Below are 25740 nucleotides of genomic sequence, written 5' to 3'. Positions count from 1 at the left end.
ATTATAATCGGCCCACATTTTTCAGGAGTCCATGGATCCCATGGATTCCATAACCCGCCAGTTGGCGGCGCTGTCCTTACAGGTCTCCGAGTTGAGAGGGGCAGTTCAGCAGCAGGGCCTGGTAGTAGCGAAGGTGCAAACGGCATCTGCAGGTGTCAGTGCAGAGCCGAAGATCCCGCTGCCAGAACGATTCTCAGGGGAACGCAGCAAATTTGTCATATTTCGGGAGGCCTGCAAGTTATACTTCCGCATGCGCCCGGTCTCCTCAGGTAATGAGGCTCAGCGGGTGGGCCTGGTGTTATCATTACTGAGTGGGGACCCCCAAGCATGGGCATTTTCCTTACCAGCTGACTCTGCTACATTTCATTCTGTCGATAATGTTTTTTCTGCACTCGGGCTCATTTATGATGATCCCGACAGATTAGCTCTAGCAGAATCTAAAATCTGCGCCCTCCGTCAGGGGGAATGCATGGCGGAAGACTATTGCTCCGAATTTCGCCGTTGGGCAGTAGACACACAGTGGAACGACCCAGCGCTGCGGAGTCAGTTTATTCAGGGGGTTTCAGGAAGAGTTAAACAGGCCCTCCTGATGTATGAGACTCCTGCATCGTTGGAGTCTGCCATGAGTTTGGTTATACGCATTGATCGCCGTTTGCGTCAGGGGGCACAGGAGACGCTACCCCTGGGGGAAAGCAGGGGTGCAAGTGTGGTTGTTGCAGGTGAGCCCACTGAGCCTATGCAAATTGCGGGGGTGTCACAGGTTAAGCGTCGTGTCCCTGGGTTCACGAAGCCTGGAGCATGTTTTTACTGTGGTAAAAGGAATCATTATGTTAACGCTTGTCCTGTGCTACCGAAGAAGGTCACACCGGCGGAAAACTACTAAGCTCAGTGGGTATGGAGGAGACCCAACTGAGCGTATGCATATCCTCCATGATGGTATCTCAATGTATGCTCCCTGCCAAGGTTATTATCGCGGGCAGAGAGCTACCAATATCAGTGTTTGTGGATAGCGGTTCCGCCACCAATCTCATAGATGAGGAGTTTGCACGCACTGCCGGGTTTAAGATCGAAAAACTCCCTCATCCTATTCAGGTGGTTACCATTAATGCCGCTCCCCTCCCTCAGGGGGAGATTACGGAGTTTGTGGCTGAGGTGAAACTCCACATTGGGGTCCTACATTCGGAGTGGGTTACATATAGGATCCTCCGTAATCTCCCAGCACAAATGGTCTTGGGTTTTCCATGGTTGTCCAGGCACAACCCGGTGATTGATTGGAAAACTCAGGACATAGTCCAATGGAGTGGTTTTTGCCAGGACAATTGCTTGGCCACATGTGTGTCCGCCGTGACGCCCAGCCTTCCGGAGGCTTTGCAGGATTTCGCGGATGTTTTCTCTGAGAAGGGTTGCTCAGAACTGCCTCCACATAGAGCCTATGACTATGCGATTAGGTTAAAACCCGGGGCCAAATTACCTAAGGCCAGGATGTTTAACATTTCTGGTCCAGAGAGACAAGCTCTGAAAGACTACATCGCGGAGAGTCTGAGCAAAGGACACATCCGGCCTTCGTCCTCGCCTGTAGCAGCGGGGTTTTTCTTCATTAAGAAGAAAGATGGGGGGTTACGGCCGTGTCTGGATTTCCGGGAGTTAAACCAGATTACGATCCGTGATCCATACCCGATGCCTTTGATCCCTGATTTGTTCAACCAGGTGGCGGGGGCAAAGTGGTTTTCCAAGCTTGACCTCAGGGGGGCGTATAACCTCATAAGGGTCCGTCAGGGGGATGAGTGGATGACGGCCTTTAACACTCCTGAGGGTCATTTTGAGAGCCTAGTTATGCCATTTGGGTTGACAACCGCGCCTGCTGTTTTCCAACATTTTATTAATGACGTGTTTGCTCATGTCCTGGGGAAATTTGTGATTGTATACCTGGATGATATCCTCATTTATTCGAGCGACCGGGACATTCATTTAGAGCATGTCAGGCAGGTGTTACAGTTGCTCCGTGAGAATAAGCTCTATGCTAAGCTGGAAAAATGCTTATTTTTTGATCAGGAGTTGCCTTTTTTGGGATATATTGTGTCCGCCGCAGGGTTTAAAATGGACACCGCTAAGGTGCAAGCGGTGCTACAATGGGAAAGGCCTGATAATCTGAAAGCGCTCCAGCGGTTCCTTGGGTTTGCTAATTATTATAGGAAATTTATAAAACACTTTTCTACTATAGCCAAACCGCTCACGGACATGACAAAAAAAGGTACAGATCTGACTAGCTGGTCTGAGGTGGCGATACGTGCATTTGAGCGTCTGAAGAACAGTTTTGCTTCAGCCCCCATTCTGGTGCAACCGGACGTGTCTAAACCTTTTGTGGTGGAGGTTGATGCGTCTGAGGTGGGAGTGGGGGCAGTACTGTCACAGGGCTCATCTTTGAGCGATATGCATCCATGCGCCTACTTCTCCAAGAAGCTGTCGCCGGCCGAACGGAATTATGATATTGGCAACAGGGAGTTGTTGGCCATCAAATTGGCTTTTGAGGAATGGCGACACTTCTTGGAGGGGGCGGCTCACCAGGTCACAGTTATCACCGACCATAAGAGCCTGCTCTATCTGGAGTCGGCCAAGCGTCTGTCTCCTAGGCAGGCTCGCTGGGCATTGTTTTTTACACGTTTCAATTTTCTGGTGACTTACCGTCCCGGGGCTAAAAACACCAAGGCGGATGCCTTGTCCAGGTGTTTTCCGGGGGGAGAACCTCGGGAAGAGCCGGTACCCATCCTCCAGGAAGGTGTAGTGGTTTCGGCTCTCACGACTGAGGTAGAGGCGGAGATTGCCGAGGCCCAAGAGGAGGTACCGCCAGGACTTCCCGCCAGCAAATCATTTGTACCCCTTCATCTTCGTCTTAAGGTGTTGAGGGAACATCACGACTCAGTACTGGCTGGTCATCCAGGGGTTAAGGGCACCTTGGAGCTGGTATCGCGTCGTTTCTAGTGGCCCAAAATCCGGCAGGACGTGGTCTCGTACGTGGCAGCTTACATCACGTGCGCCAGGGCCAAGTCGCCCCGAGCCCGTCCTGCTGGCACGCTACAGCCTCTGGGGGTACCTAATAGGCCATGGACAGAAATCTCCATGGATTTTAGCACTGACTTGCCAGTCTCGGCGGGGAACACGGTCATCCTGGTGGTGGTTGACCGATTTTCAAAGATGGCGCATTTTGTCTCATTGCCCTCCTTGCCCAATGCGAAGACGTTGGCTCACGTGTTTGTGCAGGAGGTGGTCAGACTCCACGGAGTTCCGTCGGACATAGTATCTGATAGGGGAACTCAATTTGTTGCGAGGTTTTGGAAAGCTTTTTGCTCACGTTTGGGGATCAAGTTGTCACATTCATCGGCGTTTCATCCACAGTCAAATGGTCAAACTGAGCGCATGAACCAAAATCTGGAGCAGTATTTACGATGCTTTGTGTCCGACAACCAAGAGGAGTGGTCTACTTTCCTTCCTCTGGCCGAGTTCGCGTTAAATAATCACCATCAAGAGTCATCGGGAGAGTCTCCGTTCTTTTGTGTTTACGGTCAACATCCTCAATTTTGTACCTTACGTCAGGGTGACTCGGGGGGCGTCCCGGAGGAGGACCAGCTAGGAGCTCAATTATCATCGGTCTGGAGGAGGGTGAGACAGCGATTGTTGAGCATGAGTGCGAGGTACAAACCGGTGGCTGACAGTAGATGCGTGCCAGGTCCGGACCTGTGTGTGGGTGAATGGGTGTGGTTAGCGACTAAAAATATAAAACTCAAAATTCCATCTTTAAAATTGGGTCCAAGGTTTATTGGGCCTTTTAAGATTGCTGCCATCATTAACCCAGTTGCTTATCGGTTGGAACTCCCTGCAGTATACAAGATACACAACGTGTTTCACAGGGCTTTATTGAAAAAGGTGGTAGGCTCTGTGGACACGACGCCGATGCCACCTCCAGTCATGGTGGATGGCGATTTAGAGTTTGAGGTCTCCAAGGTAGTGGACTCTCGAGTAGTGCACCGTACTCTTCAGTATTTGGCACACTGGCGGGGGTATGGTCCGGAGGAGAGGTCTTGGGTACCAGCCTCGGACATACATGCAGATCGGCTGGTCAGTTCTTTTCACCGTCGTCATCCGGACAAGCCGAGTCCTATGAGTCTTGAGGGCCCTGGGGTCCCTCGTAGAAGACGGGGTACTGTCATGTCGGACGCTATTCACACCACAGCGTCCGGCAGGCAGAGGTAGTTCCACCTCCGTCCACTATAGCCTCAGTGGCGCCGGCTTGAGTTTCTCAGGCTATCGGGGGTTAATCTAGCTGAAGATCAGGTTGGATGTTTGGTCACGCCCACGGTCTTTAAATAGTCGTGCTGGCCTATGGGCGTCGCCGATTACAGCTTGTGTGTCATACCAAGTGGTTCCGGTCTGGAGTGGAGGTGTTGGAGAGAGAGAGATTCATATCTGGTGTCGTATGATCCATTGTTACCTTCTCGCCTTTCCATATTTGTGTTTTGTTGTGCCCTGTTCACATTACTGTATAGTCCTGTGTGTATGCGGCGCGGTGCAGTTTAAGTTCTCCCTGTCTGTCTTTATTGTTTGGGGCTTTGGTGGTTTGTCTCCTCACTGGGTGGAGGGTGGAGGGTTAAGCTTAGGGCTGAGCAGGAGATAAGGAAAGGGTGGAGGCTCAGGCATTTGCACCATCAGCAAAAACCCTGGGTTGAGGGTCAGACAGGGTTTCCCCTAGTTAAAGGGACATCACAGGGGCCCCGGGTATTTCTGCCTTAGTTGACCTAAGCCCCGCGTGACACAGAGCCACCCTGACGCAAGGTACAAAATTGAGGATGGTGCCCGTAAACACAAAAGAACGGAGACTCTCCCGATGATTCTTGGCGGTGATTATTTAACACGAACTCGGCCAAGGGAAGGAATGTCGACCACTCCTCTTGGTTGTCAGACACAAAACATCGCAAATTCTGCTCCAGATTTTGGTTCATGTGCTCAGTTTGACCATTTGACTGCGGATGAAACGCCGACGAATGAGACAACTTGATCCCCAATCATGAGCAAAAAGTTTTCCAAAACTTCGCCACAAACTGGGTACCCTATCAGACACTATGTCCGACGGAACTCCGTGTAGTCTGACCACCTCCTGCACAAAAACCTGAGCCAACGTCTTCGCATTGGGCAAGGAAGGCAACGACACAAAATGCGCCATCTTCGAAAATCGATCAACCATCACCAGGATGAAAGTGTTCCCCGCCGAGGCAGGCAAGTCCGTGATAAAGTCCATGGAGATTTCTGTCCATGGCCTACTAGGTACCCCCAGAGGCTGTAGAGTGCCAGCAGGACAGGATCTGGGCGACTTGGCCCTGGCGCACGTGATGTAAGCTGCCACGTACGAGACCACGTCCTGCCGGATTTTTGGCCACCAGAAGCGGCGCGATACCAGCTCCAAGGTGCCCCTAACCCCTGGATGACCGGCCAGGACAGAGTCGTGGTGTTCCCCCAACACCTTAAGACGAAGATGAAGGGGTACGAATGACTTGTTAGCGGTTGGCGGTACCTCCTCCTGGGCCTGCCCCACTCCCACCTCAGACTCATCGACCTCCACAGTAAAAGGTTTAGATACGCCCGGTTGCACCAGAATGGGGGCTGAAGCAAAACGGTTTTTCAGAAGCTCAAATGCACGCACCGCAACCTCAGACCAGATAGCGAGATTGGTACCTTTTCTCGTCATGTCCGTGAGCAGTTTGGCTATAGTAGAAAAATTCTTAATAAACTTCCTATAATAGTTGGCAAACCCAAAGAACCGCTGGAGCGCTTTTAGATTATCAGGCCGTTCCCATCGCAGCACCGCTTGCACCTTCGCGGCGTCCATTTTAAACCCTGCGGCGGACACAATATATCCCAAAAAAGGCAACTCCTGAACAAAAAATACTCATTTTTCAAGCTTAGCATAGAGCTTATTCTCACGGAGCAACTGTAACACCTGCCTGACATGCTCTAAATGAGTGTCCTGGTCGCTCGAATAAATAAGGATATCATCCAGGTACACAATCACAAATTTCCCCAGCACATGAGCGAATACATCATTTATGAAATGTTGGAAAACAGCAGGTGCGTTTGTCAACCCAAATGGCATAACTAGGCTTTCAAAATGACCCTCAGGGGTATTAAACGCCGTCTTCCACTCATCCCCCTGACGGACCCTTATGAGGTTGTACGCCTCCCTGAGGTCAAGTTTGGAAAACCACTTCGCACCAGCCACCTGGTTGAACAAATCAGGGATCAGAGGCATCGGGTAGGGATCACGGACCGTAATCTGGTTTAACTCCCGGAAATCCAGACATGGGCGTAACCCCCCATCTTTCTTCTTAATGAAGAAAAACCCGCTGCTACAGGCGAGGATGAAGGCCGGATGTGCCCTTTACTTGGACTCTCCGCGATGTAGTCTTTAAGAGCTTGTCTCTCCGGACCAGAAATACTAAACATCCTAGCCTTTGGCAATTTGGCCCCAGGTTTTAACCTAATCACACAGTCATAGGTTCGATGTGGAGGTAGTTCTGAGCAACCCCTCTCAGAGAATACGTCCGCAAAATCCAGCAATGCCTCCAGAAGGCTGGACTTCACGGGGGACACACATGTGGCCAAGCAATTTTCCTGGCAGAAACCACTCCACTGGACTATGTCCTGGGTTCTCCAGTCAATCACCGGGTTGTGCTTGGACAACCATGGGAAACCCAGAACCATTTGTGCTGGGAGATTATTGAGTACCCTACATGTAACCCACTCAGAATGTATGACCCCAATGTGGAGTTTAACCTCAGCTACAAACTCAGTAATCTCCCCCTGTGGGAGGGGAGCGGCATTAATGGTAACCACACGAATAGGATGAGGGAGTTTTTCAATCTTAAAACCGGCCATGCGTGCAAACTCCTCATCCATGAGATTGGTGGTGGAACCGCTATCCACAAACACTGATATTGGTAGCTCTCTGCCCGCAATAATAACCCTGGCAGGGAGCATACATTGAGATACCATCATGGAGGATATGCATATGCTCAGTTGGGCCTCCTCCATACCCTCTGAGCTTACCAGTTTTCCGCCGGTGCGACTTTCTTAGGTAGCACAGGACAAGCATTTACATAATATCTCTTTTACCACAGTAAAAACATGCTCCTTGCTTCCTGAACCCAGGAACGCGACGCTTAACATGTGATACCCCAGCGATTTGCATAGGTTCCGTGGGCTCACCTGCAGCAACCACACTTGCACCCCTGCTTTCCCCCAGGGGCAGCGTCTCCTGCGTCCCCTGACGCAAACGGCGATCAATACGAATAACCAAACTCATGGCAGACTCTAACGATGCAGGAGTCTCATACATCAGGAGGACCTGTATAACTCTTCCTGAAACCCCATGCATAAACTGACTCCACAGCGCTGGGTCGTTCCACTGTGTGTTTACTGCCATACGTTCCCCCTGACGGAGGGCGCGGATGTTAGATTCCGCTACAGCCAATCTGTCGGGATCATCATAAATGAGCCCAAGTGCTGAAAAAACATTCTCAACCGAATGAAACGTAGCAGAGTCAGCTGGTAAGGAAAACACCCATGCTTGGGGGTCCCCACTCAGTAATGATAACACCAGACCCACCCGCTGAGCCTCATTACCTGAGGAGACAGGGTGCATGCGAAAGTATAACTTGCAGGCCTCCCGAAAGATGACAAATTTGCTGCGTTCCCCAGCAAATCATTCAGGCAGCGGAATCTTCGGCCCTGCCCCTGCAGAAGCCGCTTGCACATTAGCTACAACCAGGCCCTGCTGCTGAACTGCCCCCTTCAACTCGGTGACCTGGCGGTTTATGGAAGTCTTGGAATCCATGGACTACCAAAATATTGTGAGCCGATTATAATGTTACACGGGGCTTAGGTCAAAGAAGGCTGAAATACCCGGGGCCCCTGCGGAGTCCCTCCAACTAGGGAAAACCCTGTCTGACCCTCAACCCAGGGTTTTTGCTAATGGTGCAAATGCCTGAGCCTCCAACCTTTCCTTATCTCCTGCTCAGCCCTAAGCTGAACCCTCCACCCAGTGAGTCGTCAAACCACCAAAGCCCACACAGTAATGACAGACAGGGAGAACTTAAACCGCACCGCGCCGCATACACACAGGACAATACCGTAATGTAAACAGGGCAAAACAAAACACAAATCTAGGGAGGCAAAAAGGTAACAACGGATCATACGCCACCAGATACGAATTTCTCTCTTCAACACATCCTCTCCAGACCGGAACCACTTGGCATAAAACACAAGCTATAATCGGCGACGCCCATAGGCCAGCACGACTATTTAAAGACCGTGGGCGTGACCAAACATCCCACCTGATTTCCAGCTAGATTAACCCCCGATAACCTGAGTAAAATCAAGCCGGCGCCACTGAGGCTATAGCGGACGGAGATGAAACTACCGCTGCCTGCCGGACGCTGTGGTGTGAATAGCGTCCGACATGACAGGAACATCTTATGGGGGCATAACCTTTATGGAGCAGCATATGGGGCATATTATTCTATGGAGCATCTTATGGGGCTATCATGAACTGTATGGAGCATTATGTGGGGCTCCTGATTTAATATGGATATTCAAAAACATTTAACCTACTGATGTCTCAATTAATTTTACTTTTATTGGTATCTATTTTTATTTTTTAAATTTACCAGTAGCTGCTGCATTTCCCACCCTAGGCTTATACTCGAGTCAATAAGTTTTCCCAGTTTTTTGTGGCAAAATTGGGGGGTTGGCTTATACTCAAGTATATACGGTAAATAGTAATAGTCCATGTAAATAACATAGGGTAGTTAGTTCACACTATTTTGGTCAAAAAAGCGTAAAAAAAAGCGTAAAGCAATCCCACCACAACAAGGTATATCCAATCACCTTGTCATGTGTACCAACTTATGCTCCAGCTCATTTCTTTGGTTTTACTGTATTTTCTTGTACTTTGTACAAACAGGTGTGGCTCGCCCTTTCTGAGCTAGGCCTTTTTATATATAGCTTCCCATGGACAGGTGGCTGGATAGTTGGACCTAGGCCCTATTCTGCCCTCATCTACTGTATATTGAGGTTGGCTGACACAAGGTGATCAAATAGTTTTCTCCAAGAAAACAAGTAGTAGTGACAGATATCTTTATAGGTAAATTGAAAATAAATTTCCCTTTTTGCATTTTTTTTTTGTAAGAGATTACCATCATGAGCCTAACTTTGGGCAAGTAAAGTAAATTCCCTGCATGAATTGATACTTATGGTTTCCTAAATCAGTTTTACTTTCTTTGCATTAGATTTTACTTTCCCGTCTTCCAAGAGCCATAATTTTTTTTTCTGTTGGCAAAGCCGTATGAGAACTTCTTTTTACGGGACAAGTTATAGCTTTGAATAGCAACATTAAATTGATCAAATAATGTAGTAGTAAGGAGTATACGATAATTTGTAGATTAGAACTGTGAATCAACACAATTCTGCCATTGTTATGTGGGTTCCGTTCTTATTTTGTTCTTTGAACAGAATTTTTATTCCATGGCACAAGTACAGTACAGTTACATCAACACAGATTTTTTTTATTGCTTTATTTTAAAAAATTAATAAAATTTGGTGCAACATTATATTTAGCTTTTTTTGTCACAATATTCTAAGCAAATGACTTTATCTCTCCTTACATGAGCTGTGTGACTATCTTCCATGTGGATCTACCCGGCTTTCTTTCAGAATTTCGACATAATGCATTCAAAAATGTTTAAATGTTTTATTTTAAGCAGTAATATATTGCACAAAGGATTGGTGATTGGTCACAATGACCTGATAAAACATTGTCTTGCCCTCCGTATGCTGATGATACTAAACGTGTGCTTGTTTTTTCTGGGCACTTGCCATGGCCTAGAACAAAGGATGCCCATTTTTTCCAAAAGCCAACTCTGTTCCAAAACTGATTTTTAGACAGTATATTGTCTCTTCTGTGCGCCTGTGGTGTGGTCTCATATAAATACCCCTAGAATTACGGACCAGAAACGTATATCCTTTACAAAGATGTTCATTGGGGTTTCTTTAGGGTAAAAGCTTCCTTTGCGCTATAAATCTTCTTATCCGCAGCTGTAAGTTGGTTGCAGTATAATCTCCTTGTACTGCTCCGCTATGGAAATAAGCTTGTTAATGTTGCCATAAGTAAGTGTATGCACTGTAATTTAAGAAGACCAAAATTTTATTTTTTTTCAAAATCTGCCATACTGTTCCAGAGATACAGTCCTATATTTAGTGCTACTTTTTAAGGTCTTGGGTCACAGGATTCTTTGGTGGCATGTCTGCATAATTACCCTGTGAGTCACTCCCCTTTCGTAAAGATCATAAAAAGTAACCCAAAATAAAAAAAAACATATCTCTAGGCCTAAATGCCAGATTCAAAAATGGAATAACCAGGAGCAGCAGAAATATTATTTAAAAAAATCCTCTTTAAATTGGATAAAATAATGAATTTAAACGTAATGGTACCATGTTCAAAACAAAGACGAAAACCATTTGTAAATTGGTGACATTTGACCTTTGAATAATTTTAGCAAATAATGTCCACTTTTTGCAAAATGAAAAGTTATACAACTTATTAATGTTACCTGGGTCAATTCCTATTGGTTTTCAAAAGCTCTGATTGCTGTTGTTTTGGAAGATTCCTTATTTCCACTGTATAAAAATTGCACTCCACTTGGTTTTTTTTTTTCAGTACAATATACAGTAAAATGAATGGTGTCAATCAAAACTATAACTCGTTTTGCAAAAACAAACCATCATGTGGCTATGTTGATGGAAAAGCAATAAAGTTATGGTTCTTGGAAGAAGGTTAGGAAAAAACAAAAGTGTAAAAATGTAAATAAAAATCGCCAGGCTGGAAAGGGTTGAAATTGATGGGTCACTTTTCATCTCCGCAATATAGTGATTTTAGCGGATTATCTATAGGAACCTTTTACAATCTGTTATTATGGATGAAGAAATGCAGCATTAAAATTCTAGGAGACTGTGAAATGCAAGGATCTCAAAGGTCTTCACCAGTGAAGAGGCCAATCATAGGACCACCTCCTCTATAGCATCAGTCTTCCCTTATAGGTTATATGGAAACTAGTTGGCTGAAATTCAATAGATGTGTCCCTGGTAATTTGGGGTCTGTGTATAATTTCCCTGAAAATCATTGTTCTGTTACATATGTCCTGTACTGAATGCCAAGCTGAAATGTTTTTTTCCCCATAGTGGCTGTAACGGGGTCTACCAAGCTGGGGTACCTCTTTCAGTACCACCCCGTGTTTTCGGAGGTCCGCTCTGCGTTGGCTGGAGTCTGAATGAATGATGCTGGCTGGAATCCCTGGGTTACATGGGCGCATATAAAAGATCACTGCTTCTCCATGTATTTCCAGTCTGACAACACTTTACTCACAGGACACAGAATATATCACACAGATACAGAGGGCAGGCCAATAGAAAAGCGGCAGGCCAGACAAACATTACAATAGCCGCAGGTGGCCGGAGCCTGCCGATGTTTACTGTGGAAATTACAAAGGTGGGGGAGGGCGGACAAAAGGGGAATGCTGATGCATTAGGGACATGCACCTCCCATGGAACCTATTAGGCCTCTTTCACACATCAGGTTTTCGGTGTCAGGCGCGATCCGGCGCTTTTGACAGAAACCGGATCCGGCGAAATGCAATGCCGGATCCGGTTTCCCCCCCCATTGACTTGCATTTGCGCCGGATCGCGCCGGATGGCCATGCGTTTCATCCGGTTTTCGCCGGATCCGGCAATGTGTCACGATCCGGCGTCTGGAAAAAACGCCTACTGTAACGTTTTTTGTCTCCGGCGAAAAAGCCGGACACGCCGGATCCGGCGCGTCCGGCTTTTTCACACAATGAAAGCCTATGAGCGCCGCAATGCGCCGGATCCGGCGAAAGCCGGATCCGGCGGCCGGATCCGGTTTTTTGGTCTGAGCATGCTCAGTAGCTCTGCCCACAAGACATATATAAAAGCAAGACAGTGGGACCCACAGCCACACCCAACATGCCACCCAAGAAAGCAACCAAGCGAAGCAGGAGAAGGCAGGAGACCACTGCAGCACCATCAGCACCACCACCACCCCAAATGGAGCAGCAAATAGAACATGCTGAGGAGGGGAGGCCAGCAGCAGATGAGAGACGGTAATTATCAAATCACCCATTCCTCCAAACTAGGGCTATTGAATATCAAGATATTCATTGGCCCTTTGTTTCTCTTTATTCAACAGCCGCCCAATAGATGCAGCAGCAGCAGCAGCAATGGCAGCAGCTGGAACACCACCCACAGGCATGGAGTGTGGCCACCAGGAAGACAGCACATCATCTTCTGGGAGCCCTCCCTCGCATCGTCAGCGTTTGACGGTAAGTTTTTATTTCCAAAATCCATCTTCTCTGTAATATATGTCTATTCATTGCCTTTTATTTCAAAACAGGAATCAAAAGATGAAGAGGAGCTCCCAGAAGAAGAAGGAAGGGGTGGACAGACACCTGGAGTGGGCTCACAATTGGTAAGTTTTTTGCATCAAACGCAGAAACACAACATCACACTACACACAACACATAGAAAACAATGTTCTGCAGACCACACACAGCAAACAAATGCCTACATCCAAAGACATAACATTTTTTGTTTTCTTCTCTAGTCTTCCCAATCTGGTGCTCGGCCAAGAGGTCCTCGCAGTGCCTCCCAGGGTCGTCGGCGACAGCAACGCGGCGGTCACCAGCGTGTAAGTATAAATATTTTTGCTTTGTTTTTTTGCACTTTTTATTTCATTTCTTATGTGGAGGCTAATTATGTTATTTTTGTCTTTTTCTTTAACAGCCTTCACAGCGTGCTCCCGACTCTGACGGTGAGGATGGAGGACTCGATGTGGACCACCTCATCGATCTCGTCAGAGAAAGGGAGCCGCTCTGGAATATGGCTGACCGCCGCCACGCTGACCTTATCGTTACCCGACGACTCTGGGAGGAAATCTGTTCGCTCCTTGTGGGCCGCTGGGAGGACCTCGATGTTCGGGCCCAGATTACAGAGCGTAAGTATATACAGTACCGGTTGCTTGATGTAAACCAGTGTTTCCCAAACTCCAGTCCTCGTGGTCCCCACGGATCATGTGTTCAGGATTTCTATTTACTATGGAAATCCTGAAAACATGACCCCTGGGGACCATGAGGACTGGAGTTTGGGAAACACTGATGTTGTATACTAACCACTCCTTTCTCGTTTCAGGGAACAGAATTGTGAATCGGTGGCCGTCTGTGAGGGATCGTTTCAAGAAGGAGTTCAATAAAGAGATGCGGGCCCCGAGTGGATCTGGAGGACGCAGGAGCAGGTACAAGTACGCAGAAGCCCTGTCGTTCCTCCGGGAAACAATGGTCACCAGAAGGTAAATATTACACACCACATGTGAAAAAAAATGTTAGATGTAAATTTTTTTTTCAGCCAGGGCCATACCATGTCAGTATTTTAATTGTTTTTTTTTCTCTTTATTCCACAGCACGGTGAGCAGCACTCAGGAGCCTGCACGATTGGACCCTTCTGAGGCGATCCCTGAGGAGACCGGCACCGAGGGACACTTCGACCGCCCCGGTACATCTGCACCTTCCCAGCCTTCCCACACATTCGACCCATCTGTCCCATCCACCAGCACAGGAGAATCGTGGCCGCCTACATTACATGAAGCTGCTGGTGAGGAGATCGCTTTCCCTTTACCCCACCCTTCTGCCCCTGCCACCTCTAGTACACCTGCGGGTACTGGGCGGCAGCGGCAGAGGGGTCAGGAAAAGACTTATGCGCCAGAGTTCTTGCATCTGAATGCATCTTTCCAGAACTGTCTAAAAGTCTTGTCAGAGCAAATCTCCGCAGGCTATCAGCAGATCAACTCCAGCATTCTGGAGGTGAAGACACTTCTGCAAACCATGCATTCAGAAGCAAGATCTTCGCCAAACCACACCTTTTTCAGGTCTGTTGTGGAGCGCATGGAAACGCTCTCTCCTGCCCAGCAGATGCATGTAATGCATTCATGCCACGCTGCTCTCCAGCAAGTTACCTCCCAACCTCCTCCTCCCACCACAGTAGTTCCTCCACCTGCACCCCCTCCAGCCACTTTCCATCCTCCCCCTCCTATTACATCTACACCCCCTCCAGCCACTTTCCATCCTCCCCCTCCTATTACATCTACACCCCCTCCAGCCACTTTCCATCCTCCCCCTCCTATTACATACCATCCACCTCCAGCCACTTTCCATCCTCCCCCTCCTATTACATACCATCCACCTCCCCAGCACCATCCACCTCCCCAGCACCATCCACCTCCCCAGCACCATCCACCTCCCCAGCACCAGCAACCTCCCCAGTACCAGCAACCTCCACAGTACCTGCAAACTCCCCAGTACCAGCAACCTCCCCAGTACCAGACATCTCGCCACTTCCAGCAACCTGCCCCGTACCAGACATCTCCCCACTTCCAGCAACCTGCCCCGTACCAGACATCTCCCCACTTCCAGCAACCTGCCCCGTACCAGACATCTCCCCACTTCCAGCAACCTGCCCCGTACCAAAGTCCTTCCCCATACAACTTGCCATCAACATCATCCTACAGTCCCTGCCCAACCCTCCACTCCACCACCCACCACCTCTTCTGCTTCCCACATGTCCACCCATTCTGTAGTTTTTTCCACACCTTCACCTCTAACTGTTCCTTCCCCACCACGATCCCAGTCCTCTATCCACAGTCCCAGTGTCGAAGTGTCCCGCAGCCCCTACAGCAGTATTTCCACCACACACTACACAGATTTATAATGTGTGTATTTAAATAAAAATGACCAGTTTTATGGTTTCAGTTTTATAGTTTCAAAGTTTTATTAAACAAGTTTATTAAAATTTTAAAAAAGTTTACTAAAAAAAACATTTTTCAATAAAAGTTAAATTATTTTACACTGGTTGTCTGTCATTTCTTTCTGCGGCGAAAAAGGTTAAATACAGGGTATTTAAAAGGTGAAATGGTATTCAAAACTAGGTATATAACTGTGGGTAAATTTTAGCTTTTTGCCACAGTTGTGTTCCTGGTTGTGTTTGAAGCAAAGTGTTTCAAATAAAAAGTTGTGTTTATTGTTGGTGATTTCCTAACAATGTACACAACTTTTGTTAAAAGGTGAAATACTTTGCATAAAACACAACCAGGTACACACCTGTGGCCTAAAGCTAAAAATAGAGACCATGACAAGATAGCCAACTTTGGTTGGCAAAGGTATATACTGTTGGTACAGAAGGTACACAAGTTTGGTTGGGCACAAATCTTTCACACTCTGTCATCCTGCCAGTGTACTCTGCCTTGAGGTGACATAAAGTATAGTGCAAAATTGTCCCTCATTACTGAAACCGTCACAGAACTTCTAGTGGTAATGTCATGGTAATCTTGCAAGGTGGTTTCTTCAGAGGTGTCCTCAATGGAAATGGGTTCCTTGCAGATAACAAAATTGTGGAGTACCACACACGCTTTGATCACCTCGTCCACAGTTTCTGTCTTGAGGTTGATCGCAGTCAATAGGACCCGCCATTTGGCTGTCAGAATACCAAAGGTACATTCAACCATTCTTCTTGCTCTTGTGAGGCGGTAATTAAAAATGCGTTTTGGTCTTGTCAATCCTCTGCTAGAGTACGGTTTCAAAAGGTGTTCTGACAGCTGGAAGGCTTCATCCCCTACACAGACAAATGGCATAGGTGGACCAGATGTTTGCGGCAGCGGTCTAGGTGGTGGGAACTGGAAGGTGTTTCCATTCAGTTTACGCCCCATGGCAGACAGTTTGAAAACTTGAGAGTCATTGGAGCGGCCATAGGCCCCAATATCAACCGCAATAAATTTGTATTCCGCGTCAGCGATGGCCATGAGGACAATTGAAAAATATTTCTTGTAATTGAAATATTCCGATCCCGATCCAGCTGGCTTTACAATGCGGATATGTTTCCCGTCCACAGCGCCCAAGCAGTTTGGAAACTGACATATCTGTTGAAACTTGTCAGCAATTTCAATCCACCTCTCTGTTGTGGGCTCTGGTAAAAACTCTTCAGCTAAGGAGTCCCACAGTGCACGGCATGTGTACTTCACAATTCCAGATATGGTGGAAATCCCGAGTCTGTACTGGAAATGCAGTGACGAAAGGGATTCTCCAGTTGCAAGAAATCTGTGGGGAATTAAAAAACAATAAATTAGTTTTAAATCACAGCATTACATACCAAAACTGACCTATAACACTTGGAGATACAAACTACCACCAACAAGATTGCAGTGAAAGTGTGCTCTGATGCGATCATATCCAATAAATGTGGCTTACCTTAAAGTCACCATCAGACGCTCTGCGGGTGAAACAGAGAAGCGGCAATAGGTGTCCGCTTTTCTTATGAGGTGTGCAATGCGCTCCACCAAGTAATCAAAATTCTCCATTTTCATCCTAACATATCCAAAAAATTTATCCGGGTTTCGTCGAAGGTCCATGCATAGTGTAGAATAGACCCCACGCGTCATTCTCTTGGCTGTGATGGGGTGGATCCACAAACGTCGTCTACGATGCCTGATGCGCTGCTGTCTCGCTCTCTCCTTCTCCAGAACAATCACCCTCAAACGATTTGCCTCCGCTGTAAAATCCGCCAAATTCTTCAAAATATTTCCAATGACAACATCCATCTTCGCCAGTAACTTGCTCTTCTCTCCAACCTGCACTTTCTCCTCTACAACCTGTCAAAGAAGGGCTGTAGGAACATGCTATATATAGTTTTCCAGTAGCCAATCCTGTTCGGAAGGCCACAAGGGTCAATTTTAAAAACCGGATCCGGCGTAATCCGTCGAAAAATGGATAGAAAAACAGATGAACCGGATGAGACGGATCCGGTTTTGTCTGTCAAGAAAAAGACGGATCCGGCAGAAAACCGGATCCGTCACATCCGGTTTTACGAAACATTTGCCGGATCCAGCGTTCCGGCACGACGCCGGATCGCGCCTGACGCCGAAAACCTGATGTGTGAAAGTAGCCTAATCCATACATATAACTGCACAACATATTCTGTGTGCTGAGTGGTTCTGTAACAGTGGCCTTATGTAAGGAGGACTGTATGTAATTTACTACTCCACTGGTGCAACCATACAGACTTCTGTTACTATTCCTGCCTGGTTTTATATGAGTACAGACACCAGATGTGCTTCTCTAGGCAAGAAGTCCCAGCCTTGTATCTATCTCTAAGGCAGATTATCTGTAACTATGACAGTAAGGTACAACTATAGAGCTCATTTTCCCAGTCAGCAGTACTGCCACTGTAATGGAAAGCACAGTTGTGCTTAAGATCACCACTCCTGGTCCAGAATTCATATAAGCATCTGAACGTCCCAGGTCATTTTTCTTTTTTGAAGTATTTGTCATAGTCAGCAGCTTCTTACTGTATGTAGCGATGGCGTGGTGCCAATAATCTATGTTCTCTGCCCTTAGTAATCTAATTACTATCTACTGTCTTCATATGTTAGCGGGGCTGGTCCGTTCCTGATCTGCAATCTTGTTACTGCACCTTCTGACTGATCGGAAGTCAGCGGTAATGATCACAAGCTCTCAATGTAAGTCTTTGAGAGCCTCATCCGCTCCTCAGTCTGGGTCTCCTAGACTTACATTGAGAAATGACCTCCGTCTCGCCCAGCAAACACTTGAGCGATCCGGCAGGTCACAAACTACAGAAGTCGACCGGAGAACATCTGAAGATGGCAGCTGACTACTTAAGACGACCGGAGAACTGCTGAAGATGGCAGCTGGTGTCACGCTGCAGCTCAGCAGGTAAATGCAAACTCCACAAGATGGCAGCAGAGTGGAGGGAAGGCTGAAATACTGCACAGAGCAGACCAGCAGCACTGCAGCGAGTCTACCACCAGGTGGCAGCAGAATAGTCAAACAAGACAGGTCGATACCATAGAGTAGTGCAGTACTAAGGGAAATACCAAACACAGAGTCAGAGGAACGTCAATAAAGGTCAGTGGGTCACCCTCCCATGGCCATGGGGTACTCGGTACCGGGCCGGTATCAGCGGGATGTGTCACAGCAGCGGTGACCCGGACCGTGGCCCTGGGCGCCCAAGTCATAGAAAGATGTGAATGGTGGAATGTAGTTAATGGAATAGTTCGTGACGCCACCTGTGGTGCTCGACAAAGGAGGTGACAAGCCGACGCTGCAGACAGATCCTCCGGGACAGATGGTGTGGTGCAGTAATGATGTTATAGCCCTTCACAGGCAGGGCTGTTGTCCCAGGGCAGTGTACATGTGGAGACACTTAGATGGTGTAGTGTTTGGCGCAGGGGATGTAGCAGTGCCAGGCGGACGGACGCAGGAAGGAATGGAGGACACTAGGGCATGTAGTTCCAAAGATTTACTCACAGTCTGTAGTGCCCGCTTCTGTGCCGTTTCCTCCGGGTCAGGGACTCAGTCAACCTCCAGGCAAGATGGAATGCTCCCTTCCAACACTCCGCCAACTTATGTGCCTTTTCTGAACGTCTCCTCTATAGCGCCTTTAAGTGTGAAGATCTCCTAGTACTGAGTTACACTGGAGTTCCTCCTGACAGATGTTCCCAAGAACTCTACTTGTATGGCAGACAGCTGTAGCCTGCTTCGGGGACTCTCTACTCCTGAGTCCCGGCTCTCTATCCGTGTTGCTGTTGTGCCCCCAAGTCTTAGATGGGAGTAGTGCATTTACAGCCCACTACTCCACCGGTGTCTGCTGCAGAACCATTAGTGTCCATACAACCTCGGGGACCGGGCCCCACCTTGCGCTTAGAACTTCTAGGCAGGGTTCTTCCTCTAACCCACGTCCTCTGTGTTCCCTTTCACTCCTACGTTCCGTACTTGTCTTTCCCTTCTATGGAAGCTCAGGCTTTGGTTCAATGTCTTTCTCCTCCTTTCCTTTCCCGTGCCAGCTGGCTCAGATCACTGAGGCAGCTGCAGCACTCCTTCCTCCATCCCTTTTCCAGGGATCCCCACTCCTCTCTGAGTGGCTTCCTCTCTGCGACTCTCCGTCTGACTGAACCTCTCCCCTGAACTGAACCCTTCCCGCTCTTTTATATGTATTCTCAACTCCACCCACCTCCCAGCACATTTAGTGTTCCAAGCAGGGAACCACCAAAGGTGCTCTGCTTCTCCCTAAGCAAGGAGCCGCAATGTGGTTTTGCTGAACTACTCTATTGTGTGGGGTGCGAGTATTGGAGCGTGGTCAGGAGCCTCCAACTTACTTGGATGGTGGGGCACCACACCTTAGGAGAAGGTGCAGTACCTCTGTGGCGACTGAGCCTCAGGGGCGCCACATCAGTACCAGTCAGTAGCAGAAATACCAGAAGCAAGAGACAGGAGCAGGTCAGAGCCACAGCAGAGTCGGGTACCGGGGAATCCAAACGCACAAGGACACAGAGACGGGATAGGCAGAAATGGAAAACACAGACACAAGCAAAGTCAGCTAAGTGCAGCAGGGCAAACCAGGGGTTCTCCAGAGTCAACTACACAAGCCCTAGGCAGGAAATATAACAGACACTGCCTGCAGGAAGCAGCACAGAGAAACAACAGACCTGACACCAGAACGAGGCAGAGAAAAGTTAGCCCCTGAATGACCAGACCGGGAAAAGGAGAGACAGGAAAAACCCGGTCTGGATCATGACAGCTGGTAAATAGAATACTGGGGACAGGGAACTTACATTAGTGACACCACTCCAGCTGTAAAATAAAAAAAATGCTAGATAGGTGTTTGACTTATAACAAACTGAGGTCCTAAACAGCATTATATACAGTGTGTCTGTAAAGTCATGGTGCCCTTTTGACCAGTCACTGGAAAGCAACAAAAAATGATAGAAATGTGAAATCTGGTCCAAATAAAAGAAAACCTCTCCCAGTTTCATACCTATTCAGTGTAGTTCATTGTGGGCTCCATTTGTTGCCCTACACACATCCAAACGATAGTGAAGTTCTTGCTGCACACAGGTAAGGACGTCCGGTGTAACTGGGTGAATAACGTCTGTGATTCTCTCTTTTAAGTGATTAATGTCGTTGATATGTTCAATGTACACATGTTGCTACACATAACCGTAAAAGTCTAAGGGCGTCAGATCCGGGGATTGTGCTATACTTGTATACTTTCCTGTGACTGGTCAATAGTACACCATGACTTTATGGACACACTGTATTTAAAAATATGAATAGATAAATATATAAGGAAATGCAATCATTTGTCTTTTTTTACACAATGACCATTTAAAGGGGAGCTGTAACATGATTTAAAAGAATTGTTATGCACATTTGTCCTTAATGTTTGGTGATATAAAAATATATATGCTGTAATGGGCTTTGAAGATATATTTTGTCTCTCTCTGTAGATTGTTTTTGAAAGAATTGGCGCTTATGGGCGAGACCCAAGAGAGAGAACGAATACTGGCCCACTTCTCTCAGCGATATCACCAGTGCAACACAAACAGCATATCGTCTGAAGGTTGGTGTCAAATGAAAATGTAGCCTTGTGCATGCACGTAATATTGTTTTACAAATCATGGAAGTATACTGAGACAAAATGTAGTATATGACACAGCTCCTCCTTACTATGCTCCGCTCCTTCGGCATCAAGGACACCGTTCTCTCCTGGTTTTCCTCCTATCTCTCTGACCGCTCCTTTACTGTATCTTTTGCTAGCTCCTCCTCCCCACATCTTCCATTTATTGTTGGGATTCATCAAGGATCAGTCCTAGGCCCGCTCCTCTTCTCTTTGTACACTGCGCCTATTGGTGAAACAATCAGTAGATTTGGGTTCCAGCACCGTCTCTATGCTGATGACACCCATTTATACACTTCTTCTCCTGATATCATGCCTGCGTTTTTAGAAGACACCAGCGATTGTCTAAACACTGTGTCTAACATCATGTCCTCACTGTATCTGAAACTGAACCTGTCAAAGACTGAACTCCTTGTGTTTCCTCCCTCTACTAATGTACCTATGCCCGACTTTGCCATTTCTGTGTGTGATTCCACTATTACTCCCCAGCAACATGCCCGCTATCTTGGGGACATACTTGACTCCGAGCTTTCATTCTCCCCCCACATCCGATCACTGGCTCGCTCTTGTTATCTGCACCTCAAAAACATTTCTAGAATTCGACATTTCTTACTTTTGACTCCGCAAAAACTCTTACTGATTCTCGTATCCATTCTCGTCTTTTCTATTGTAGCTCTCTAATAATTGGTCTCCCTCTTACCAAACTCTCCCCCCTCCAATCTGTCTTGAATGCTGCAGCCAGGGTTATATTCCTCGTCAATCGTTACACCGATGCCTCTACCTTGTGCCAGTCCTTACACTGGTTACTCATCCACTCCAGAATCCAGTACAAACTTATTACCCTCACCCACAAAGCAATCCATGGCTCAGCAGCACCCTACATCTCCTCCCTTGTCTCAGTCTACCACCCTACCCGTGCCCTCCGTTCTGCTGCTGACCTGAGGTTAGCATCCCCAATAATCAGAACCTCCCACTCCCATCTCCAAGACTATACACGTGCTGTGCCAATTCTTTGGAATGCACTTCCCAGGTCAATACTACTAGTCCCCAATCCCTACAATTTTAAGCGTGCCCTAAAAACGCATTTATTCAGACTGGCCTACTGCCTCAACACATTAACCTAACTATCCCTGTGTGGCACAGTCAAAAGTTTTACCATAACCCAGGTTCCCCGCATCATGTTCCCACATGCTTTATGCATCCATTAGCCCTCTGTGTCTGTACTGTTACACACTTAACATTATGGCCGGTCCATACAATCAGGGCAATTGTTACTACCCACCTTTCGTATCTACCTTTTTTCCTCATAGATTGTAAGCTTGTGAGCAGGGTCCTCATTCCTCTTGGCATCTGTTATGATCTATGTGATTATTGTTATGCTGTAATGTCTATTGTCTGTAGAAGTCCCCTCTATAACATAAAGTGCTGCGGAATATGTTGGCGCTATAGAAATAAAATTATTAGTATTTTTTGCCAATCGCCATCCATACACTTAGCACAGGTCCAGAGTAAGTGTTAATGATGTACCTGCCTTGTGTGAATATCAGGATCAGACCTGGAATGATGTCAGTGCGGGACTTTGTTTTCAGATCTTTATATAATGTCAATCAAGAAATTATCTTCCTATTTTCCTATGTGCTAGTTCTTTCTGTTATATAGTTAATCTTTTTCTCTCCCTAACAAATGGGCAGTAAATGGGCAAAAGTTTTCAGACACCTAAATGTTTTTCTCTATTTTTAATTTTTATTTGTACATTTTTAATGAGCAAACATTAAACATCTCTTAACGAATTACACACGTTTTAGGCTGAGTTCACACGTGGCGGTTTTTTTTGCGTTTCTGTGGCGGTTTTAACCGCTCAATTTTGCCGTGAAAAATGAGCATCACATGCATTCCTATGGGATTCCGCAATGCTGTGCTAATGCTGCGGTTTTTACCGTGGCGGAATCGCTTCACGGTAAAAAACGCAGCATGTCCATTAATTTTGCGGAATCGCGGCGATCCCGCACACTTAGGAATGCATTGTTCTGCTTACTTTCCGCATGTGGTTGTGCACACCATGCGAAAAGTAAGCATAACATTTGCGGATGGTACCCACGGTCCGGAAGAGAGGAGACTGTCCTCCGGGCTTTGGGTACCATATGCCTGTACATTAAAAAATAGAATTTAAAATAAAAAATATTGTTATTCTTACCTTCCGTCCCGTGCAGCCTTCCCACCTCTCTCCACGCTCCCGGTCCCAGTAAGCCTTTGCGAGCGATGACGTCCGTTCTCGCTGGATCGCGAAGTCTCGAATGACCGCGAGACGTCACGATCATAGGCGGCCTCAATAGTAAAAAGTTGGTCACACTCGTCAAACACTATGTTTGACGAGTGTGACTAACCTGTCAATCAGTCCTCCAAGCGATGCTACAGATCGCTTGGAAAACGCTAGCAATTCTGCAAGCTAATTACGCTTGCAAAATGCTAGTTTTTCCACGGGAAAATCGCGGGAATTTAAAATGCGATTTTCCCACGGAATGGAATTCCGGAATTCTTGCGGTAATTTCCGCGAGAGTTCCGCTACATGTGAACCCAGCCTTAAATTCTTCTATACATGAAAGTCAGAGGACGCAACTCCGCTGCCTCCAGTCATCAGGACAATTAAGTAATTGACTGACGAGTGATTGACGATGCCACAGCTGACTTACCTGCTTGCCCATTAATTGGGAAACTCATAGTGAGCTTATGAAATGGAATTTATAAATATCCCCCAATACGATCACTGCCAACATCACAACAACAAAAGGAACCACTAGCTGCTACCACCAATCGTTTATACAGGCCAATTGGACACTCATTACAAGTGTATGGCTTAAGGGGTGCAGTTCACAGAGCAAGGGGAACAGAGCTATTAAATTTTATATATTTAATCCGGAAAAGTAGGCAGTGTTTTTAAAAAAATATACAAAGATGTTACAAAATGTGAACAAAAATACAATACGGTATATGCAATTACATCAGATAAAACGGGTAATGAAAGAAAAGTAATAAACTTGCATCATGGAAATGGCTCAGAGCTTAGCGGAAGGAAGCACTTTTTAGGAAAATGGACAGAACTGCAGCAAGATGTGTCTTCCAGGACTCACAAATGATAGAAACCCAAACTCTGATTTTTATTAGATCTTGACTACACCCACGAATCTCTCCTTGGTGAGCTAATATGGGGGTTGGTCGTGGGATGTGATAAGTCTTTAGAAGATTATGAGATCCCCAACTTTCAGGATATCTTTGCCCCTAGAGGTCCTAGGCAAGAGATATTGTTGTCACGTTTCTTATCGTGTGTTTACCTTTCTATACAGATGAAACATTCACAGATAGCATCATCCCACTGACTCAATATTAAGTTGGATATTAAGGAAGGCATCAGAATAGAGTTTTATCATTGGCCAAAGTGAACATTTGTTATAACCCCCGTCAGGAAAATGATATGAGAACAGCTCGCCCTAGAAATGGAGATCCTGGGCCTGGTAGAAAAACAAGTCCTGTATGAGGTTCCGGGCGGACAGAAGGGTTTTACTCACCACTGTTTTTAATTAAAAAAACAGATGGCTCGTTCAGGACTATTATAAATCTCAGATCTCAATCGCTGGGTGAAAAATCACACCTTCAAGATGGAATCGGTGACTACAGCCATAAAACTTCTCCATCACAATTGTTTTATGATGGTAGTCGACTTAAAGGATGCCTACTACCACATGCCAATTCACCCAAGTTATCAAAAATACCTAAGGGTGGCCCTATACATCCAGGGGAAACTCAGTCATTTTCAGTTCAGAGCTCTTCCCTTTGGCCTATCAATAGCCCCGAGAGTATTCACCAAAATCATAGCGGAGATGTCAGCCTTCTTCCGTATCCAGAACACTGTTATAATTCCCTATCTAGATGACTTTTTGATAGTAGGAGGATTCGAGGAACACTGTGTCGCACAGTTGAGAGTGGTGTCAGAAACGTTACAAGAACTGGGTTGGATGGTGAATATTCAAAAATCAAAACTACGACCCCTAAAGGTGCAGGCCTTCTTGGGTTTTATTCTGAACTCAGAGCTACAGGCTTGTTTCCTGCCCAAGGACAAAGTAGAGGAGGTGGTAAACCTAACCTCATCAGCCATAGAGCGACCAGAAATGACCCTAAGAAATGCAATGTCCCTGTTGGGAACCCTAACATCCTGTATCCCAGCAGTCAAATGGGCCCAATTCCATACCAGACAGCTGCAGTGGGAAATACTATCAGCACAGAGATCGCTAATAGGATGTTTAGAAGGGAAGGTAAATCTTTCCTCGGACGTCAGAGACTCCCTCCGATGGTGGACACACAGGGCAAATTTAACATCAGGGGTTCCTTGGGAAAGATCGTTGAGTGATGTGATTTTAACAGACACAAGTTTCTCTGGGTGGGGGGCACACCTAAGAGGTCAGGCGATTCAAGGGTCTTGGGCGCCTCAGAAGCTTGGGTCATCGAATCTAAAAGAACTATGGGCAATGGACAAGGCTCAAAAAAACTTTGTTCTTCTCCTACGGGGCCGCGACATTACACCCCCATAGCATGATGCTGCCAGCACCATGTTTCACTGTTGGGATTGTATTGGGCAGGTGATGAGCAGTATCTGGTTTTCTCCACACATACTGCTTAGAATTATCACCAAAAAGTTCTATCTTCGTCTAATAAAACCAGAGAATCTTATTTCTCATAGTCTGGGAGTCTTTCATGTGTTTTTTAGTAAACTCTGTGTGGGCTTTCATATGTCTTGCACTGAGTAGAGACTTCCGTTTCGCCACTCTTCCATAAAAGGCCGACTGGTGGAGGGCTGCAGTGATAGTTGACATGGTGGAACTTTTTCCCATCTCCCTACTGTGGAGCTCAGCCACAGTGATCTTGGGGTTCTTCTTTACCTCTCTCACCAAGGCTCTTCTCCCATGATTGCTCAGTTTGGCTGGATGGCCAGGTCTAGGAAGATTTCTAGTGGTCCCAAACTTCTTCCATTTAAGGATTATGGAGGTCACTGTGCTCTCAGGAACCTTGAGTACTGCAGAAATTATTTTGTAACCTTGGCCAGATCTATGCCTT

At 46.8% G+C, this 25740-nt stretch overlaps 1 protein-coding gene across 1 annotated transcript in view; it reads left to right on the top strand.

Annotated features, from left to right (window-relative positions):
* Nucleotides 1-25740, top strand: part of PSD (pleckstrin and Sec7 domain containing) — a 582815-nt gene that overhangs the window by 249170 nt on the left and 307905 nt on the right. The window contains exon 9 of the mRNA XM_073585761.1: nucleotides 20465-20577. Within this exon, the coding sequence (XP_073441862.1) occupies nucleotides 20465-20577 (113 nt within the window). The remainder of the gene's footprint in view (nucleotides 1-20464; nucleotides 20578-25740) is intronic.

Source organism: Dendrobates tinctorius, unplaced genomic scaffold, assembly GCF_039654945.1.
Source record: "Dendrobates tinctorius isolate UK_male_01 unplaced genomic scaffold, ASM3965494v1 ptg000089l, whole genome shotgun sequence".
Taxonomy (NCBI): Eukaryota; Metazoa; Chordata; class Amphibia; order Anura; family Dendrobatidae; genus Dendrobates; species Dendrobates tinctorius.
Note: the sequence above shows the minus strand (reverse complement) of the source record. Positions and strands in the feature narration are given on the sequence as shown.